Source organism: Prionailurus viverrinus, chromosome D1 (genome assembly GCF_022837055.1).
Source record: "Prionailurus viverrinus isolate Anna chromosome D1, UM_Priviv_1.0, whole genome shotgun sequence".
In the NCBI taxonomy this organism is placed as follows: domain Eukaryota; kingdom Metazoa; phylum Chordata; class Mammalia; order Carnivora; family Felidae; genus Prionailurus; species Prionailurus viverrinus.
Window position 1 is genome coordinate 76,168,601 of NC_062570.1, and position 22,554 is coordinate 76,191,154.

The 22,554-nt window shown below is 35.4% G+C and overlaps 1 protein-coding gene across 1 annotated transcript in view; it reads left to right on the top strand.

The window, feature by feature from the left end:
- Positions 1-22,554, top strand: part of PRMT3 (protein arginine methyltransferase 3) — a 136,844-nt gene that overhangs the window by 13,904 nt on the left and 100,386 nt on the right. Inside the window, exons 7-9 of the mRNA XM_047877646.1 lie at positions 127-271; positions 4,121-4,186; positions 15,315-15,436. Of these exons, the coding sequence (XP_047733602.1) occupies positions 127-271; positions 4,121-4,186; positions 15,315-15,436 (333 nt within the window). The remainder of the gene's footprint in view (positions 1-126; positions 272-4,120; positions 4,187-15,314; positions 15,437-22,554) is intronic.

Here is a 22,554-nt window from a genome sequence, read left to right on the forward strand (position 1 = left end):
GGAGTTAGAAGGCTCATCACACTGCACGCCCCACTCCCTCCCCATTCCTCTCCCTCAACCTCTAGCCTTTCCTTTTTTCACGGTCCAATAAACCTGTCTCAAGGGTCTATTTCAAATTGATTACAGACAATTTGCTCAGGATTTTGTGATGAACGCAGATGTCAGAACCTGCTCGTCATCTACTACTGCCATTGCAGACCTCCAGGAAGATGAGGATGGTGTTTATTTCAGCTCATACGGGCATTATGGGATACATGAAGAAATGCTAAAGGTTAGAGAAGAGCACAAAAGTACCAAGTCCATACTAAAGGAAAAATAGAATAAAACAAGTTCTTAATACATATGCTATAGGAGAACTGGTCATTTTTTGTTTTGTTTTGTTTTGTTTGAACTGCTTGTTAAATCTCTTTGGTGCTTAATAGTACATCTTGGGTTCAAAAGGCTACAGGAGCATCACAGTCACTGTAAATTCTATTGAAGATCATTATTAATCTTTATTAGGAAATCTTTTGCTTGAAATAGAACATCGGAAAAAAACAACTGCTGATTTTTGTCTTCTCAGGAGCAACTGTTAAATAGGAACAAATAAGTTATATATTTGCCTTTTAATGTACAAAGGGAATGATTAATTTTAGTATGTTATATGGTAATATTGACCTCAGTTTGAGCAAATAATTCTTTGGTACTAAGTTAAGAAATAATTCTCACAGTTGTCACGGCATAACTTTTTTACATTTGAAATCAATTTCCTAAATTGATCAAATCAGGTTTTTAAATTTGGTTGGTTTTAATTTTTATAATGATAAAACCCATGTAAAATATAAGTAGATTTCTAGCTGTACCTGGCAATTATGCATTGTATCATGTATTATAGATTGTAAAACAGTAAGGTGTAATTTTTTAATGCATTGAAACTAAAAGTATTTATAGTAAAACAAACATTGGAATGTAAAAAATTTATTGAAAATGTTAGATGTTCATCTCTGTGCATTTTTGGAGGCCACTACCTTTTCTTAAAACCAGCCAGCAAAAAATTCATTCGTAAATCCTTCCACACAAGATTGTTTTATTTTATGGAAGCCCTAAGACCATGTTCCCCTGACAGCTATGCATTTAAAATAACCAGGGATATTTAATAACATGTATGTATTTATTGAGTCAGATTTGCAAGATCACAGAGTGGAGGTCTGCTGATTAATAGTAATTGTAACTACTTGGGGTCTTTTAAAGTAGTGTCATGTTATTTCTTTACCAATGACATGTCACAGTTGTACTTCTTGTTGTCACTTGAGTTATGGCATAGCATTACAAATAACAGTTATCTTATAAACGATAAGTTATTTTAAGTCCAGAGTGAGTTTGTTTAAAAAAAATTGATTTGCTCTGTTTCCTTTGTTAAAATTAATTTTACTGCATCTAGAATTTTTCTTTTTAAGGAATTCACTTAAGCCCATGTTTGTCATTTTAAATCACCCCATCAATTTAAATGCCATGAACCTTTAATGGCTTCGGTATGGAAATTGTGTTGGAATTTCTGACAGATAAGATTACTGAGACTTCAAGTAGGTAGTACATAAAAGTGTCCTAGGTACAGTCATCAGGGAAGTCCAGTTTGAGTACTTACTTCCAAATGTCTGTTGTGGACATTTGTAGCTGTATGTCCGTAACTAGAGGATTTTTTTATATTTTGCTAAGCTATGTGCTGTGGATGAGTAGGAAATGTTCTGTGTATCGAGTAATATTTTGTTTCTTATCAAAACATTTTTTAGCACACATAATCTGTTTAATGTTGTGCTACTAGATCTCACTTGATCTTTTTAAAGAACTTAGAATGGAGAAACACGTATACAACTTATCTTAATGCTCAGAGCTGGCCTTGCTTTTATAGGAATAGTATTTCGATTTTTGGTTGCTTAGCCTCAGATAGTTCAATGACACTGTTTTGGCATATGCTGTGATTATAATTATAAAGAAAGGTACTTTGTGATCTTACTTTCTGGAGTTCAGATGAAGATAATGGTTTTGAATTCCAGAGATACAGTCAGTGGAGGGATGGATTACATGAACTTACAAAATCCTTCGCCACTTTATCTTTCTGAAGTCATTGTTGACTAATGTTGTAAGTCGGAGATGCATCACTCTCTTTTTTTCCAAGAAAAATACTGTTCATCCTGGTGAACGTTTATCACAGATCATAGTACCATTAAATAACTTTTCTTTACCGCATTCTTCTCATGGTGTCTGCAGCTGACTTGTGCAGTCCCTCCCCCTTCATCAGCCTATCCATTTGAAACACACTGCTGTTTATATGTACATGAAATTTATGCTATATAACTCTTCTGTAGTCTCATTTTTAACATTTTTTTTTATATTTGTAGGAATAATTCCATGGGACTTGACTAGTCTTAAAAGATTGTTTTGCTTCTTAGTAATTCTATTTTTCTTGTGTGTTTCTTAGTTTTAATAGGTTGGTGAAAACGGTAATTTTTAAAATTTCTATTTATTGCCTTATTCTGTATTGAAGTGTTAGTCTTTTCTGAGAATACATTCTTAGAAGTGGTTAGGAGTGCTAGTCTTTTATTTCTTGCATTTTCATGTTCACTGGATTTTTTTTTCAGTTATTAAATTGAAGCTCTGCTATGTCCAAGGCACCGTGTTTGGTATACTTTGAATTTTATTGCAGCAGGGTGAGCATGTGAACGAAAGCACATGAATCTGTAGGATGAGCCCGGCATTGAGGAGACGAAGGACTGCAGTTGCAGGAGCAGTGGTGCACGGATTTAGGACAGGAGTTGGGGTGCGAGTGATGAAGTTGGAGTAGTAGTGAGGCGGTGTGATTGGCGAGAGCTGATGGGCTGATGTTCACGCAGTAGAAAATCACCGCTTGTAGTGTATGGAGAGTATAAAAATGACCCAAAAATGTATGGAGTGGTATATTTTTTTTAAAGAGACTTTTCATTATTTAACATGTGTGAGTTTATTTAAACATTAGATTCTCTCAGTAATTCTTAAAATAACTTCAGGGAAAGGTTTAATAAGCCTGATTTAAAATTTTTGTTTGTGAAGCAATTAGAATTCCAACAGAAAACACAGAATTTTAATTGTGCACCTCCCCATTTTTATATCCTGTAATTAAGTAAAAACTACATGGCTTTTAATCTGAGAACTTCTTTTTATTTTTTTAATAAAAAATTTCCCGGTATTAGCTTAAAAATGTTTTTTGAAGTATATGTATTGCCGAAATTTTGATATTGTAGCACTTGGTGTAACATTTCTTTTTACCTGGTGTGAAACCCCAAACTGGAATTGCTGACCTCTTTTTATTGTGCTCATTTTATTTTCTTGGCAGCAGAGCCCCTTCCTGCTTAATTCGCTGTCTTTGTAGGTCTCAAGTGAAGTAATTTAAGAGGGAATCTGCTCTTTTCATGAGCGAAACTAAATGTTCACATTCGATGCCTGTCTTAGGTACAGGTCATGTGAGACTTCAGAGTGGAGAAGGCTCATAAATGTGGGCTGCAGGGCTCCAATGATTTATCTTCAGGATTACAGGCTTTTAAGCATCATTTCCTACAACAGACATTTCTATAAACAAAACAGGATTATAAATCAGATAGGTGCTGATCGGTAGACTTTCTTAGAATAACCATACTCAGTGTAAATTCATTTTTTGTATGTAACTAAGTTTTACATTTATCTGTTTTGGATATTTTTCTCCCATGTTTTGATACAGCATTTTAACATTTAACATAGCAGTGTCCCTCTACTACAAGGAGTCAGCCTCTATTGAAAGGAGCAAGACATCATGTTCATCTTCTATTAGCTTTAATTATTAGTTGAAGTCTTATAATGACAATGCATGTCAAGACAAAAAATGTATACATCTTTTAAGAACTTCGATCCTGTTTGACTTTTAGTGATTTTCTGAAACATGTTCTTTGGGTGTTGTTGGTATTTCTGTTTTTTTATTGTTTTCTTTTAGGACAAAAAAATTAAGCTTGGCTTTCCAAGCAAAAAGTAACTTTGGAAATTAGCAATTTGTGATAAAATAACAAATAGCCTCCTAAAACGTTTTATATTTTTAGTCTATCCTGTAAACAGAATGTTTTTCTCTCCCCTCTAGGACAAAGTGCGAACAGAAAGTTACCGAGATTTTATATACCAAAATCCACATCTCTTCAAAGACAAGGTGAGTAGCACAGGTTACAGAATTGTAGCCACATTTCATGTGGATCTTGGGTAGTAGAAGTCCCCTCTTGGGTCATCGTTGTGATAGCAGTTGATTCAGCGCACTCTGGCTTTATTTCATGGAAGACTTACGATGCTGCTCTGTGGTGCAGGATACTGATAGCAGGCATGCTCATCGGTGCTATCATTCAGTAAACTGATTTTTTAAATTGAAATTCATTAATTACAGTGATGTGGTTTTAGTTAAACTTTGCTTATCCAGATTCTGTTGCTGAAACCATATTTTTGATTTACTATGATGCCTATGAATTTCCAATGTATCAGATAAGCCCCATACCAAAGCGTACTTTTAATGATTACTCTAGTGTTAATTAGTTAAAAAATAACAATTTTAGGAAGTTATTATTAATAAGTAGGGGCAAATATTGTAAGGTAGGACTTACGTGCTTTCTTTTCAGATCTCATATACTCCTTTATAAGACACGTTATATCTTACCATTAGTCTTAATACTCTTTCAGGTTATGTCAAAGATGAAATTTCACACAGTGTGTGTGTGTCTGTTTGAAATTTGTGTCATTTATTTTTCCTCCCTGTGAATTGTGTTCATTTTTTCTTCTTCACTTCACCTCCTCCTTCCCTCCCTTTCTACGATGGCATGTTGACCTAAAAGTTCAGGTTTTCTGTTTTTCCTTATTGGAGATTAGTCCACTAATTTAGTTAGATATCATCTCTGCCACATGTATATCTTTGGGAATTTCCTCCACTCTTTCCACATCAAGAACATGTATATTGATAACATATCAGCTTTTCATAATTCCTTCTTCACCTTCACTTTATTTAGAAGGTACTTCTCCAAGCTCTTTCATAAGCTTCACATGATATTGCAGCAATGACTAACAGTTTTTATATTTTGAAAAATTTCTTTCCTTGATTCTTATATTCTTTGGAATATAATATGGATAGGCTTTTCATTTTCCATATCTATTTCCCAAGAGCAGTGTTTCACTTATGACTTAGCTGAGTTAACTGAAATTTGTTTTTTTGTTTTTTAATTTTAATGTTTATTTTGGAGATAGAGCATGAGCTGGGGAGGGGAAGAGAGAGAGGGAAACACAGAATCTGAAGCAGGCTTCAGGCTCTGAGCTGTCAGCACAGACAGCTGTCAGCACAGCCCCTGACATGGGGCTCAAACCCACAAACTGCGAGATCATGACCTGAGCAGAAGTTGGAAGCTTAACCGACTGAGCTACCCAGGTGCCCCAACAGCTGAAATTTATATGGTACTCTGCTCTCTTGGCCAACAAAGCATTACCTAACATGAGAGGTTTATGATGGTATGTGTTTCTTTGTATTTGCTGATCCCCTCTATAGATAAATAGGTGATTTCATTTTTAAAATCTTAGTTTTTATCAGTTCTTTGTATTTAGCTTTTTTGTATGCTTTTTATATGTTATTACAGCAGAGACTAAGAATTTTTTTATAGTTAGCTCTTATATTTATACCCAGGTGCTGGAACTATTTATCTTACATGTCTAAAAACCCACTTTGTTTCCAGCGAAACAAATATATTACCATTAAAATTTTCACTTTATATTTATAGTTAGATTATGTCCAGATTTTTATTTTATTTTTTCATTAATATGTTGTGGAGAAATTAAGCATGTACTGGTCTGGGCATTATTAATCCTGCCTGGCTTCTCAGGAACCAGATATATAATAATTTTAGACAAGCAGTGGATCTCTTTAGGCCTCATCTGTAAAATGAAATCATTTTAACCCCTCTGGTTCAAAACTTTTATGATTTTTTTTAATTGTAAAATCATGGTCTTTGAGCCATCTTTTCTTAATACTTTTTGATATGAATACAATATGAATTCATTAAGTAAAATTAAGTTGAAGTTTCTTTTTCAGTATGCTTCTGAATAGACTTTTGTCCTATAATATGTAAGAATATACTGAAAAGGCACAAATTTTTTTTTAAATTTTTTTTTAATGTTTATTTTTGAGAGAGAGCGCGCAAGCATGAGTGGGGGAGGGGCAGAGAGAGAGGGAGACACTGAATCTGAAGACAGCTCCAGGTTATGAGCTGTCAGCACAGAGCCTGACACGGGACTCAAACTCACCGCAAGATCACGACCTGAGCCAAAGTTGGACACTTAATCGACTGAGCCACCCAGGCACCCCGAGAAAGCACAAATATTTGTAATCAGAAGATTAATCATTGAGAAATTAAATAATTCTGAATATTTCTGTGTATATAGAATACATCTTACTAGATTTATCAATTTATATACATAGTTACTTTCTGCTTCTAGTTTTTTATTTGCAACAGTATTATAGAAATGTTAGGTATAGGGGGTGTCTGGGTGGCTCAGTCAGTTAAGCATCTGACAGTTGATCTTGGCTCAGGTCATGATCTCATGGTTTGTGATTTCAAGCCCTGAGCCCTGCGTCGGGCTCTGTGCTGACAGTGCAGACTCTGCTTGGTATTCTCTATTCTGGCTGCTCCTCCCCTGCTGTCTCATGCTGTCTCCATAAAAATAAATGAAAAATCTTAAAAAAAAAAAAAAAAAGAAATGTTTTGTGTATATTTTATACATTTTCAGACAAAATACATGCCTGTGGAAAATAATAATGTTTCAGTTATTTTGTGTTTTACTTTTCTTACTGAAGACATTAACTCTGCCAAAGTCAGGAAACAGCTAATAAATAAGTTGGGAGCACTTTTCCTTAGCACTTTGTCTAAAATGCTTTCATGTAAGTTATCTATGTGTTATTAGTTTTGCTTGGCACTTACGGCTTCTCAAACATGTATTATAATGTAAAATATTATACCTATCAATTTTTAATTCCCTAAAACACTTTCAGGGTTTAATCTTCTGTAATTATTAATATTAAATAATCTAGAGCTTTCATATTTTTAGATGATGTGGGATACTGTATTATGCTATGGCTACAGAATTAGAAAATATACTACCATATATTTAAATAGCACTTGATAATTTATAGATTGCTTTCAAACACGTTGTCTCATTATTAGTATACAATAACTTGTAACTGGGCAGGGCAAATATTTATCTTCTTTTGCACATGTAGGTATTTGAGGTTAGTAGGTTAATTGACTTGCCCTAACACAGGCAACTAAAACAAAAACAACTTACTTCTTGTTGAGTGCCTTTAACCCTGTGCCACTACACTTAAAACACCATTATGTTAGAATGAGTAATTAGGGTGAGATGCATTATTTATGCTTTAATTCACATATCTTTTATATATAGGTTATATGATTTCTGTGTGCCATGATAGAAAATTATTCAATTCTCTTTAAAAATTTATTGGGGCGCCTGGGTGGCGCAGTCGGTTAAGCGTCCGACTTCAGCCAGGTCACGATCTCGCGGTCCGTGAGTTCGAGCCCCGCGTCGGGCTCTGGGCTGATGGCTCAGAGCCTGGAGCCCGTTTCCGATTCTGTGTCTCCCTCTCTCTCTGCCCCTCCCCCATTCATGCTCTGTCTCTCTCTGTCCCAAAAATAAATAAAAAACGTTGAAAAAAAAATTTTTTTTTTTTAAATTTATGAAATGACTTGTTTTCCTGAGTTTTATTATCATTGTTTTTATTTGCTTTTATTCCTCATCAGGTAGTCAAACTTCATACACTAGCTTCTATATTATATTATGTAGTGCATAGTAGAGATTTATTTTTAAAAAAAGTACTAATATTTAAAACTGTTTCTTCTGCCTTTCCTTCTCTTCTTCCTCCATCCCTCGCTTCCTGCTTCCTTTCCTCGGTTTCTTTTTTTTTTTAAGTTTATTTATTTTGAGAGAGAAAGTGTGTGTGTGCACATGAGCAGGGAAGGAGCAGAGAGAGGGGGATGGAGAGAAAATCCCAAGCAGGCTTTGCACTGTCAGTGCAGAGCCCGACTGCGGGGCTCGATCCAGCCAACCGTGAAATTGTGATCCACCGGAGCCAAAATCAAGAGTTGGAAGCTCAACCGACTGAGCCACCCAGGCACTGCCCCTCCTTCATTTCTTTCTGAATATGGTTTCGATTCACAAAGCTCCTGTGGAGGCCATATGGTTTCTCAGATTTAATTTAACTTTGGGTGGCATTTAACTGTGTTATCACCCACTCATAATTAATTTCTATTTGCAGTACATTGAAGAAATTCACAGTTAGGTGCCTTCTCTATGCTTTTGGTTATTATCCACAGTTAAATAGATACACTTTTTTTCTTTTTTCTTTCTTTCTTCCTTCCTTTTTTTTTTTTTTTTTTTTAGAAGAAGTGACTCAAATTACTTCATTATTTTATAAAATAATGCTGGTTTATCATTTCTACCTTCCTTTGATTCTGTTAAGTTTTAGTTTCTTACCTAATTACCTAATTTTGAGCTAGATGTAACATATCATTAATGTATAATTAAAAGTATATTTTAAATATATGCTTTAGAAGCAGATTGACCTTTGTTTGCATGCCAGCTTTACAAATTACCAGCTATCTTATCTGGGACCTATTACCTTCTCTCTCTAAAGCTCTCTCACTTTCTTCATGTGCAAGATGAGGACTGAATAAGACTTTTATATATATGCATATGTATATAAATTATATATATGTGTGTGTATGTATATATGTACATGTTACAAAAGAACACATACTCTAATTGAAGTATATGACATATATTCTTCTCTATTAGCTTTCTTACTCAGCAACTTTTCTTAGAGATGATTCCTTATCATTCTTTTAATGGCTCATTTGTCCAATGTAAGAATGTCTGTAAGTTTTAATTTTTAATATTAGAAACAATGCATATAAAAATATAAAATATTTAAAATGTTTTAAATACATGTGAGAGTCCAGTAATAAGATAAAATCCTAACAGTGGACGTCCTGGGTCAAAAAAGTAATTTATTGAGTGCATGGGTGGTTCAGTCAATTAAGCATCTGACTCTTGATTTTGGCTCAGGTCATGATCTCACAGTCCTGAGGTTGAGCCCTGTGTCAGGCTCAGTGTGCAGTGGGGCCTGCTTGGGATTTTCTCTCTTCTTCTCTCTCTCTGCCCCTCCCCCACTTGTGTGGTCTCTCTCTCAAAATAAATAAATAAATTACTTTTTAAAAAAAGGTAATTTATACCTTGGATGGAGTTAGTGCTGCCAGCTTGTCTTTCCATAAACAGTATGCGAGTGCTGATATTCCCAGTCACCTTTGCCAAATATTATAGTATCAAATATATAAATTCCACACTGACCATTTAGTTTTAATTTTTTAATTTTGCAGATATCTTATTTCAGTGAAAGTTTCTGGAAACTTATCACTTACGATTGTGTTGTATATATTTTTCCATTTTTATTTTAGCCATATAATATTTCAAAATAATGTACCACAACCATACTCTAAGCATACATACTATCTATTACAATATTTTCTTGCTGATATGGTTAACACATTTTATTGGTAACATAAAATGTTTTCTTTTTGTTTGCAATGATACATAGTTTCTGTCTTAAAATTCTTAACTTTTTTTGTATGTAAAAGTACTTACCTTAAAATATGTTGACTCTCTCAGGCCACATGTACAGGAAACAAATTGTCCCTATGAAAGCATCTGGGCCTTGTCCTTCTTGGAGGGGCACAGGATAGGAGACACAGTGGTAGCCTTTCAACAACTTTATTTCTTCAATAGAAATCAGGCTGTTTAATAGATTTTCTCTCTTCTGGAGTCAGTTCTGTAAATTATATTTTCAAGACATAATGGATTGAAGGACTCCACTTACAGTAGTAAACAATATAGAAGATAAAACGCATAGGAACAAACTTAAATAATGTGTAGGACTTACATGAAAAAGAATTTTTTTTTTAAACCTGAAGAATATGATAGTGATTTAAACAAAGTGAAAATTTTACCATCTTTTTAAATAGGAAAACTCAAAATTATCCATTTTCCCTTTATCAACTTATAACTTTAGTTCAATCCCCATAAAAATACTAAGACTTTTTAAAAAGCCTAGATAAGTTGATTCTCTTGTTCTTATGAAAAAATAAATATACAAAATTTTCCAGAAACATTGTGAAAAAAATTTTGCAGCAAGCATGGACTAGAGAGTGGACCAACCTTTTTAGATACTAAAACATTCTGTAAAGCTTCTGTAATTACAATAGTTACTGGCACATGATTATATAAATTAATGGAGCAAAATAAAAATCCAAAAGTAGACCAAAGTATGTACAGAAATTTTACTTAATGTTCAAGATCCCTGTGCATTTGGGTTGCTACAACAAAAATACCATGAACTTAGTGACTTATAATTAAAAATTTTTAAATTGATTTTTCACAGTTAAAAGTCTGGGAAATCCAGAATCATGGCACTAACTGATTGTGGTGAAGGTTTGTGTTGTAGTTCACCATAGACATAGACATGCCTTCCTCCTCCAGAGAGGAATCTTCTGGGCCCCTTTTATGAGGGTACTACTTCCTTTCACGAGGGCTTTGCCCTGATGACCTAATTACCTCCCCCAAATCCTCACTTCTAGGATGTGGAGAAATGGGAATCCTCTTGCGCTGTTGGTGGGAATGCAAACTAGTGCAACCGCTCTGGAAAACAGTGTGGAGATTCCTCAAAAAATTAAAAATAGATCTACCGTATGACCCAGCAATAGCACTGCTAGGAATTTACCCAGGGGATACAGGAGTACTGATGCATAGGGGCACTTGTACTTCAATGTGTATAGCAGCACTTTCAACAATAGCCAAATTGTGGAAAGAGCCTAAATTGTGGAAGAGCCTCCATCAACTGACGAATGGGTAAAGATGTGGTTTATATATACAATGGAATACTACTTGGCAATGAGAAAGAAGAAGGTCATGCCATTTGCAGCAATGTGGGTGGAATTGGAGGGTGTTATGCTAAAAGAAATAAGTCAGAGAAAGACAGATACCATGTGTTTATACTCATATGTGGATCTTGAGAAACTTAACAAGACCATGGCGGAGGGGAAGGGGGGAAAAACTACATAGAGGGAAGGAGGCAAACCATAAGAGACTTTTAAATACAGAGAACAAACAGGGATGATGGGGGGTGGGGGAGAGGGGAAAGTGGGTGATGGGCATTGATGAGGGCAATTGTTAGGATGAGCACTGGGTGTTGTATGTCAGCCAATTTGACAACAAATTATATTTTTATAAAAACTGTCCCAGATATTGGGCTTACCAAAGACTTTATTTTTTTTTTTTTAGTTTTTTTTAAGTTTATTTATTTTTGAGAGAGACATAGAATGCGAGTGGGTTGGGACAGAGAGAGAGGGAGACGAATCTGAAACAGGCTCCAGGCTCTGAGCTGCCAGCACAGAACCCAACGCGGGGCCTGAACTCATGAGCTGCGAGATCATGACCTGACCCGAAGGCGGACGCTCAACCGACTGAGCCACCCAGGTGCCCCTGGGTTTACCAAGACTTTAAATCAAATATTATAAATATGTTGAAAGAACTGAAGGAACCATATCTAAGTAATTTTTTTAACCAAGCTACAATTACCATTGATAAACCTTATGTCACTATAGATTGGTTTACGAAGTGTAGGATTTTATAAATGAAATTATATAGTATGTTTTCTTTTTTATTCAGCATAATTAAGATTAATCCATGTTATTACATGCATCAATAGTGTGTTTCTTTTTATTGCTGAGTAGCAGTTCATTGTATATACATCCAGCCTTGGCAATTCAGTTGGCCAACTTCAGCTTGTTGTTGGCCAAATCTGACCATCCCTATCTGCTTATATTATTGTTTATAGTCACTTTCATGCTACAAAGCAGAACTGAGTAGAGACTATATGGCCCAGAACACTGAAAATATGTTTTATTTGTCTCTTTACAGAAAAAGATTGTATGCCCTTGTGTACATATATAGTCATTTTTTAATCCATTCACTTGATGAAAATTTAATATTTTGTTTTAGTTTTTGGGTTTTAAAAATAAAGTTGTTAATGAACATTCATGTACAAAAAAAAAAGATCCTTCTAATACCATCCTCAAAACTAAATAAACTAAAAAAAAAAGTATATTAATGAAACCATAAATGTACTAGAAGAGAATGTATGAGGATAAAATAGAATGAAATAGGAGAGAATATGGGGAAGGTCAGTCTAATTATAATCAAAATCCAGCAGGAAGCCATCAAAGAAATGATTAATGAGTTTCACTGTAAGTAAAGAATTTCTGCATAGCCAAAATCACTATAAGCAGAATCGAAACACAAAAATATATGCTGAGAGAAACCTTGCAGATTATATTATAGAGGTCTCATCTTCTTCACTTACAAAGAACTGTTATTTGATAAGAAAATTTTGATTCAAAATTTCATAAGAAAAAGACAGCTCACTGGAAAAATAAAGAATATAAGTAGACACTTTACATAAAAAGAACTACAGATGGCTCTACAACATAAGGAATGATGCTAAACCTCATGATAATGGAAATGCATGTTATAACTATGCTAGTGTATCATAATTTTGTACTTGCAAGATTGGCAAAAAGCCAGAAGTTTGATTATATGGTCCATAGGCTAGTCTCACCTGTAAGGATATCAACACTTAAACATTGCTGGTTAGGGCCCTCATGAGCAGAACTGCCCTATGGAAGGTAGTTTGGTCATGTCTGGCACAATTATAAATATGCATATTCTCTTTTGACACAGTATTTTCACTTCTAGAAATGTATTCTGTAGATTTACTCGTGTGAATGGGGTTAGATATAAAGCTATATTTACAGTAATGATTGTCATAGTAAAATTTCAAAAATACCTAAATAACTATCAGTAGAGAACTAAATCAATAGATTATGGTATAGCCATAATACAGAATCCTTTACAACCATACGAGAGAAAGAAGTTCTGTAAACTGATACGGAAAGATCCCTACATTACATTGCTAAACACAAAAAGCACTGTGTAGCAAGTGCAGTGGCATAATATGCTTCTGTTTATGTAAAAAAGGGACGGAAAAAATGTGTTACATCATCTTTACACGAAAATTCTCTTGAAGGATAAATAAGAAATACAGTTTTTGGTGTTAAACTATGTGGCCTATATTACCAAGCTGAAGAATAAAGTAATGTTGAACAGTTTGATAGATTTTTAATTCTAGTTCTGTTGTTCTTACAGTAGCTTCCCATTACTCAGAATAAAATCCAAAGGTTCTGTGTGATCCGGCCTCTGCTTAACCTTTACCTCACTATCGAGCAACCTTTTCTCACCCAGCTCAGCCACATTGGTCTTCTTGCTTTGCCTGGAATCTTGTGTTTTGCTGTTAATATCCTCCATTGCTTAGAAGAAACTCCTCCAGATCTCTACATGGCATATTCCTTTATTTCATTCAGTTCTCAGCCCACATATATCAGAGGTGTATTCACAGACCTATTTTAAATGCTTAAAGTATGTATCCCCTCTTCTCTGCTCTAACTTCTATTCCGGGGCTTGATTTTTCTTTATAACACTACTGGCTAACCTTATTTTGTGTTTATTTATTCATTGTCTGTAGCTCCATTAAGACAGAAACTTGGTCTTGTTTGTTGCTGTACCCCATCACTGTGATCATGATTGCACTTAGTGATGCTCAGCAAATATTTATAGGAGAATACTGAAATAATTTCATTTTTTTGAGATAAGTACATAGGAGTTTAGGCCATTGATATTGAAAGATTTAAGGCAGTGCAGATTGCAGTCATTTCACAGAAAATACTGTATCTCTGACTATTTTGCTTAATATGTTTCCTCAGTAATTTGTTTTTGTTTTTTACTTTGAATGGAGCAGGTTTCACTATACTATATTGGAAATAGCATGCAATTCTTGATTTGGAAATAATTGCTTTTTACCTGTCCCCAACATCATCTTAAACTTTGATTCTTTTTACCTTCACCATTGATAATGAGTATTATTTTTAAAAACTTATATTCTTAAATGGCTGAATTCTAGAAGCCAGTTTGTTTTTATTGTACCTGTATTATTTAAGTGAGTTGAATATTTAATTTTGGAAATGGAGGGGATATGGCAATATTCTACATCTAGGATTCTTTTATAAGCATTTTTTAGTTGTATTGGATGATGCTGTCCTGCTAAACTTAATTCTTGTCTCTCAAACTTGGAGAAATTTATTTCTGCTACAGTTTAGAACTACTAAGCCTAAATTAGAGCATGCATGCAATGGGGAAATTAAAAATAGAGAATATTATGGCGCACCTGGGTAGCTCAGTCGGTTAAGCAACCGACTTCAAGTCAGGTCATGATCTCACAGTTTGTGAGCGAGCCCCACGTTGGGCTGTGTGCTGACAGCTCAGAGCCTGGAGCCTGCTTCAGATTCTGTGTCTCATTCTCTCTCTGCCCCTCTCCCACTTGTGCTCTGTCTCTCTCTGTCTCTCAAAAATAAATAAATGTAAAAAAAAAGTTTGTAAAAAAAAATAGAGAATACTTCCCTGTTAAGTCTGTAGAAATTCTGTAGAAATTGCTTATTTTGTGTAAAACATCTCTTAATTTACATTGTTGCATCTGATTGTAGCAGAATATGGCCAGTATGGCCAAAAAGACTGTTAGGAATTTAAAACAAGTTGGGGTGCAAACAACTTGGTGTATGTACCTGGCCAGCTCAGTCGGTAAAGCATAGGACTCTTGATCTTGGGGTCATAAGTTCAAGCCCCATGCTGGGCATAGAGCTTATGTTTAAAAAAAGAAGAAGAAGAATTTAAAACAACTCATTGTAGTGGTATCTTCAGCTTCTTCAAATAGAAATCACTACCATAATTGATCAGTAAAATTTTAAAATATTGTGATCAATGGGGGTGTCTGAGTGGCTCAGTCAGTTAAGCTTCGGCTCAGGTCATGATCTCACAGTTCACAAGTTCGAGCCCCTTGTTGGGCTCTTTGCTGACAGCTCAGAGCCTGAAGCCTGTTTTGGATTCTGTCTCCCTGGCCCTCTGCCCCTCTCCTGCTTGCTGTCTGTCTCTTTGTCTCTCAAAAATACATAAAAAACATTTTAAAATTTTCAAAAAAATATTGTGATCAGTTACTTGCCAGAAACATCATAATATGTGATTAGAACTTAAAATATTAGACCTTTTCAATAATACCTGTTTTTTTATTTTACCAGGTAGTTTTGGATGTTGGTTGTGGAACTGGAATTCTCTCTATGTTTGCAGCTAAAGCTGGGGCAAAGAAGGTTCTTGGAGTTGATCAATCTGAAATACTTTACCAGGCAATGGATATCATAAGGTAGATGTATTTTGAGGCTTGATTTAAGATTATTTTTAAACATGATGATTAACAGGTCTTCTTGTCTTTAATAGCTGTCTAATGCAGACTCAAGACATTTGTCTTTTAGTAAAAATTCATTCCAAAGTAATAGGATTTTAGGTTATATTGAGCCAGACATGTTTAAACTATGAATAATCTCTTCACAGTTCTCGTTGATGGGAATTACTTTTATATAATTTCTTGTCTTTCCAGTTATAGCTATAAATATGCCAATTATAATAATACAGAATTAGAGGGGTACCTGGGTGGTTTGGTCCGTTGAGCGTCCAACTCTTGATATTGGCTCAGGTCATGATCCCAGGGTCATGGGATAGTGCTCCCCATTGAGCTCTGCACCTAGCGTGGAGCCTGCTTAAGATTCTCTCTCTTCCTCTGCCCATCTCCCCCATTCGTGCCCGCACATGATTTCTCTTCCTTTCTCTCTCTCTCTCAAATAAAAAAAAAAAAAAATTAAACCAAAATAATAATACAAAATTAGAAATTATTGACATAAGCGTAGTAATTGTTAGAAGACTCTACAAAACTGAATATTTCAGTTATGTTTCCTTTAGCAAATATCAATCAGACTAAAGACTAAGGGGTATCTTTTTTTTTTTTTTTTAATTTTTTTTAACGTTTATTTATTTTTGAGACAGAGACAGAGCATGAATGGGGGAGGGGCAGAGAGAGAGGGAGACACAGAATGGGAAGCAGGCTCCAGGCTCTGAGCGGTCAGCCCAGAGCCCGACGCGGGGCTCGAACTCACGGACCGCGAGATCGTGACCTGAGCTGAAGTCGGACGTTTAACCGACTGAGCCACCCAGGCGCCCCGGGGGTATGTTTTTTTATAGCACTAACCTTTGTGCCTCAAAATTAAAATAAGTAGAGTATCTCCTACTTCTGAGGAGTTAGGTTAATCAATCAAGGATTGATTTTTATGACTGGCTTATGTCATAGTAAGAAGGCCTTTATTTGAACTACAGCTTGTAGAACTAGATATCTTTAGCTGTGTACTTAAAAGCACCTTACATTTGGAACTTAGGAGTAATTTTCAGAGTAAATCACTAATAGGAGCTTCTCAGTAATTCTCTTTTCCCCCCAGCTTTATTGAGATATAATTGACACATAGCATTGTATTAGTTTAAGATACACATTGTGTTGCATTGATATTTTTATGTATTAGTATGATTATCACCATAGCATTAGCTAACCCTTCAATTGCATCACATAATTACCATTTCTTTTTTTTCTTTTTTTTTGTGGTGAGAATATTTAAGAGCTATGCTCTTAGCAACCTTCAAGTATATAAATACAATATTATTAACTCTAATCACCATGCATACATTTAATGCACAAGTTCTTAAGTGGTCCTCCCATTGATACTTATGTTCTGTTCTTAAAATTGATTAATGTTAATTCTTCCTTGTTAGCATAAAATATATATAAACATCTTAAGTATAATTGTTTAAGTTTTTAGATATTATTGCATAATGTAGAAGTATAGTTGGGGCGCCTGGGTGGCGCAGTCGGTTAAGTGTCTGACTTCAGCCAGGTCACGATCTTGCGGTCCGTGAGTTCGAGCTCCGCAACAGGCTCTGGGCTCATGGCTCGGAGCCTGGAGCCTGTTTCCGATTCTGTGTCTCCCTCTCTCTCTGCCCCTCCCCCGTTCATGCTCAGTCTCTCTCTGTCCCAAAAATAAATAAAATAAAATAAAATAAAATAAAATAAAATAAAATAAAATAAAATAAAATAAGAAGTATAGTGTTGTGGTTAAGAGTATAAGGTTTGAGTCAGGATTGGTTTGAATCTGTACTGTCTCACTTACCAGTTATAAGTGAGATATACATATAAATATCTCTTTGGCACATAATAGGTATTTGAAAGTTACCTACTATTATTATTATTAACAAGCGCCAAATTAATGTTAATGAAAAAATTACATTGAGCTTGCTTAGATTTTTCATAGATCTAGGTTTGTGGTTATGATTTTCTTTTTTTTTTAAGTTCATTTATTTATTTTGAGAGAGAGAGGGAGAGAGAGAGCAGGGGTGGAGCAGAGAGAGAGGGAGAGGGAGAGGGATAATCCTAAACAGGCTCTGCACTGTCAGCACAGAGCCTGACATGGGGCTCCATCCCACAACCCTGGGATCATGACCTGAGCCGAAATCAAGAATTGGATGCCTAACCCACTGAACCACTCAGGCGCCTCTGTGGTTATGATTTTCATATTGGAGAATGTGCATATGTGTCGCAACTCTGTAATCTGGTAAAGTTTTTCCTAGTTCTTATGGTACCATATGGACATCTTCATCATTTTTGAGGTTCCATAAAGAGTACCTACACTTGCTTGTGCTTTGCCATACAAATATGAAAAACACTAAAGAAGATATTGTTTTAGAAGAATTATCAAACATTTATTGTGGATAGTAAGATTATGGTAAGATATTTCTTTCTTTTTTTTTTTTTTTTTTTTTTTTTTGAGAGAGGAAGTGCAAATGGGGGAGGGGGAAAGGGAGAGAGCATCTCAAGTAGGCTCTATGCCTGGTGCAGAGCCCCACCCGGGGTTTGACCCCACAACTGTGAAATTATGACCTGAGCCGAAATCAAGAGTTGAATGTTCACCCGACTGAGCCACTCAGGCACCCTCGTAAGACATTTCTATTAGAAGCTTTATCTTATAAAAGATCATGTCCATTTACTTGTCATTTTTAATTTCTATGAAGTGAGACCAGATGTGTTCTCATTTTAATTTCTTTATGGAAGAAAAAGAAAAGGATAGTAATAACACTCATTTTATTTTGTTCTGTTTTGTTTCATTTTATTTCACATAAAATTCCTACTGACTTTTTAGAACTATCTTTATATAGTGATTATATTCATATTCATTGTGTATAAAATTTAGTGCTGCTGTGTGTGGAACTTTTGCGTAAGAGCATTTATTGAAAATAACTTAGTACTCAATTTTAGGTGCTTCATTTTAACAATAAAAATTGCTAACGTTAATTTAGTACTCTCTATTGAATTTCTTTTGTGGTAGATATAATTACAATATATTATTATCCTTATTATAGAGATTAAGAAATTGAGGCACAGAGATTAAGTTACTCTCCTTATTTGTAGTGGAGCCAGGATTAGCTCCCAGGCAGCCTGACTCCATCTTCATTCTCACAGTCAATTTACTGTGCTGTATCTCCCTTTAACTACTTACAGGGCATGTGTTAGTTGCAGTCAATAGTTTGCTTTACTTAGAATCTGTAGAGTTTGAGGGATACCTGGGTACCTCAGTCAGTTAAGCATCCCACTCTTGATTTCAGCTCAGGTCATGATATGTCTCATGGTTCATGAGTTTGAGTCCCATGTCAGGCTCTGTGCTGACAGCATGGAGCCTACTTGGGATTCTCTCTCTCCCTCTCTGCCCCTCCCCCACTCGTGTGTGCACTCGCTCTCTGTCAAAAAAATTTTTAAAAAGAATCTATAGAGTGTGAAAATCCAACCTTTTTGCTTTAGATTAGTTTTGTTTTGGATAAGCCAACATTATACCATTTCTTCAGAGATATTATCCATTGCCCGTTTTATATTGTGAAAAAGTTACTTCCATAGTGTCTATAAGCATCTCTCCCTTGTCTTCCATTTAAAAATTTGAAATCTATACTTGGGTGAAATAACTTCTGTTCTTCTGTTTGTGAATGTCTCTCTAAAAGGATATGCAGGAAACAGTTTACTGTTAATATTCCCACAATTTACTGGCTCATTATTCTACCAGTTGAAGAGGAGTATAGCATATTCCTCTCAGCATCTGTAATCACGTGACTTGATTTCTGATTTTGGCTTTTTGATTAACTAGCTACTTGATAATGGGAAAAGTACTTAACCTCTTTAGTCTCTGGTTTCTTCATTTATAAAATGAGGTTGATGGTGATATCTATCTCCTAAGACTGTTATAAGGACTGAATCCATTTATGGTGCTTTGCAAAGTGTCTGGCATGTGCTGCTTATTAAATTTTAGCAGTGATTGTAATCATATTAGTTAGTAGTAATAGTGGTATATTTAGCTTGGCACCAGTGCCCCAAATAATATTTTATGTTTGTTGGTTATGTTTCTAAAATAATCATTTGGGGTGCCTAGCTGGTTCAGTCAGTGGAGCATGTGGCCCTTGATCTCAGGGTTGTAGGTTTGAGCCCCACATTGGGTGTAGAGATGCTTGAAAAAATAGAATCTAAAAACATAATAATAATATTATAATAATAAATAAAAATAATCATTTATTGTAGTTGTCCCCCCAAAATATGATAGCTCTCTTTTCTACATTTTTTCAGTTGCTCACAGTCTCTACTCTTCTGTGCCATAAAACTTCCAGATTTGGCCAGTTTTTTTTCTGCACTGACTCTCTTTCCTTGAAATCTACTCTCAACTTCTCTTATATTTGTCTGTGTTGTATATTGAGGCTTTCTGGAACTATCATCAGTCAGTGAAAACAGCTCTTCCAGTTAGCAGGCTGTGAGTTGTCTTTGGCTCTTCTGAGGCTTCTTTGTCAGAAATGTGTACACAGCAGAATTTCTGTAAAACTCTGTAAGCTTACATCTATAAAAAAGTACTTTAAATTCTAAAAGAGAGACACTTTTATTTATTTATTTTTCCAATATATGAAATTTATTGTCAAATTGGTTTCCATACAACACCCAGTGCTCATCCCAAAAGGTGCCCTCCTCAATACCCATCACCCACCCTCCCCTCCCTCCCACCCCCATCAACCCTCAGTTTGCTCTCAGTTTTTAAGAGTCAGAGAGACACTTGTAAATGCATTTTTCGTTACTTTTAAATATACTTAGTTTACAGTCCTTGAATTGTGTTCAAAATGATAAAATAATTTGTATCTCTCTTTTTTTTTAATTTAAAAGAGAGACCTCATGTTTTAAAGAAATGAGTTTAGAATGGAGTAAATATTGATTTTAATGTAAACTGACATACATATTAGGGCTTATATGTAATATATAGATATATGTATATATTAGGGCTTAAGGTTAGGCTTGCAGTTTTGAGGTTGCAGACTTGAATAAAATCAAATATAGGTTTTCAGAGCTGTTACATTACAGAGGCAAATAGAACTCAAAGTGATACATGGAGGGAATGAGAAATTGTTTCTTATCTGTACTGTCATACTTGAAACTCTGCAGTGAATGATCATTTTAGAAACAAACTTACCTAAGGATAGGAAAGCTATTCAGTGGCAGACAGTCGTATGCTGTGTTCGCCCTCAGGAAGCAGGGGTAGCTTCTGGTAATACTTTTACCATTACTCTGGCTGCCTTTGGCTTCTCATTGCCTCAGCCATGGAATAGCTCATTATTCAGATGCTGAATGTTATTGCAGAGGAGCTTTCATGAGAAGGCTGATCCATCGTACAGCTGCAGTGCAATACTTTCAATCTCACTGTGACATTAAAGATGCAATCTTTTATATTGCCTGTATCTAAAATACTGTTAGAAATGAAACATTAAGAAAAGCCTAGAGAATAATTGATCTGTTGTCATGTTTATGTAAGTGTCCTCTAGATTCTAGGATGGGAGCTATATCTTCTCAATCTTTTTATCCCTAACACCTAGCAAAATGTCTGAATCACAGTAGATGCTTAGTACAGGTCTTTGAGAAGAACAAATTTAACATAATGATTTTGAAGATAGTGGTGACCCCACTATGTCAGATTTGGAACAAGATCACAAAATGTACCAGGAAAAATTCTTGAAGTAAGGGATGTTCCTTCATATTTTGTTTCTAAATTTGATGGAAATAACATAGAAGAGTAAGTTAAAGCTGAAGAGAACTTTGAACTGCTGATGAGGCTGAAATGGTGAAAAACATTTGCTGCTAAAAAAAAACCAGAATTCTACTAAAGGTAGTGAACGTGATCAAGACACTTTACAAGGAAACTAAATTCATTTCTTCTCCCACCCCACTAAACCCTTCATTTCCTGTCCACTCAGTGCTCCTGGCTTGGGATCTCACAACTACCCGCTAGTTCAGTGGTTCACTGGAAGAACAAAGCTTAATATAAAGTTGTATCCACAGCCAAGATTTGTTACAGCAAAAGCCACAGTCCAGGGACAGCAAGAAAAAGATATCTATCAGTTATAAGTCATGTACAGGCTCCCAGGTAATCCTTTCTTTGCAAGAGTCACACAAAATGTACTTTTCTCTCTGGATGCAAAACTCAAAGACACATGTGAGATGTCTCTACCCAAGGAATTTTGCTTGAGTCTTAGAGTCCGTAGTTCTCAAAAAGAGCTGATCATATGAGCACCTGCTGTGTGGCCCGCCATGGTGTACATGCATGTCAGACACCAGGTGCCCATCAGGAACATTCATGTTTGTTTTAAACATGCTGTCATCCTTGTTTAGCTTGGTCCGTGGCTTTGCGCATATAGAATAGTATCATTACCCAGTAACTATGTGAATGTTCAGTTGTTTTGTTAGAGTCCGGCCAAGAATTACTGCTATGGTTACAGAGATAAGTAAGAACTAAGGGAATAGACCTGCATTGACTCTTTTCTCACACTTAAAAATTGTAAACCTAGGATTCATACTTGACCTTTGCTTCTTTTTTACCAACATACCTATTGGAAAGAGTCCTGTTGATTAAGAATCCCCAATGTGTCTCGATCCGTCCCTTGTCTGCCATTGAAGTTCTTAAATCTGTCTTAATTCACATTTTTACTTTTCTCACCTAAATTAATACAGCTGCATGTAACTGGCTTGGTTACTTGTACTTCCTCTTTGCCTCCCAGCAGCTGTCATCCATTGTCTCCAGGACAGCCAGACTGATTTCCCTGCTCAATTCTCCTCCCCTTTAAGTAAAAAGGAAAGGGGCAGTGGGGGAAGGATGTATTTTGTGTTGGGAACACATAAGAGAGGATAAAAAAGAAACTAAGATTACCTGTGATCCTAGTATGAGAGATCACTATCGATATTTTGGTAAGGCTTTTTAAAGCCTTAGGTCACAGGAGATGAAATACGTAGAAATGGAAGCTTACCAGAGTATCAGCTCCTCAAGGTTAGACAGGAATTTTTCTCTGTTTTGTTCATTGATGTGTCCCAACCAC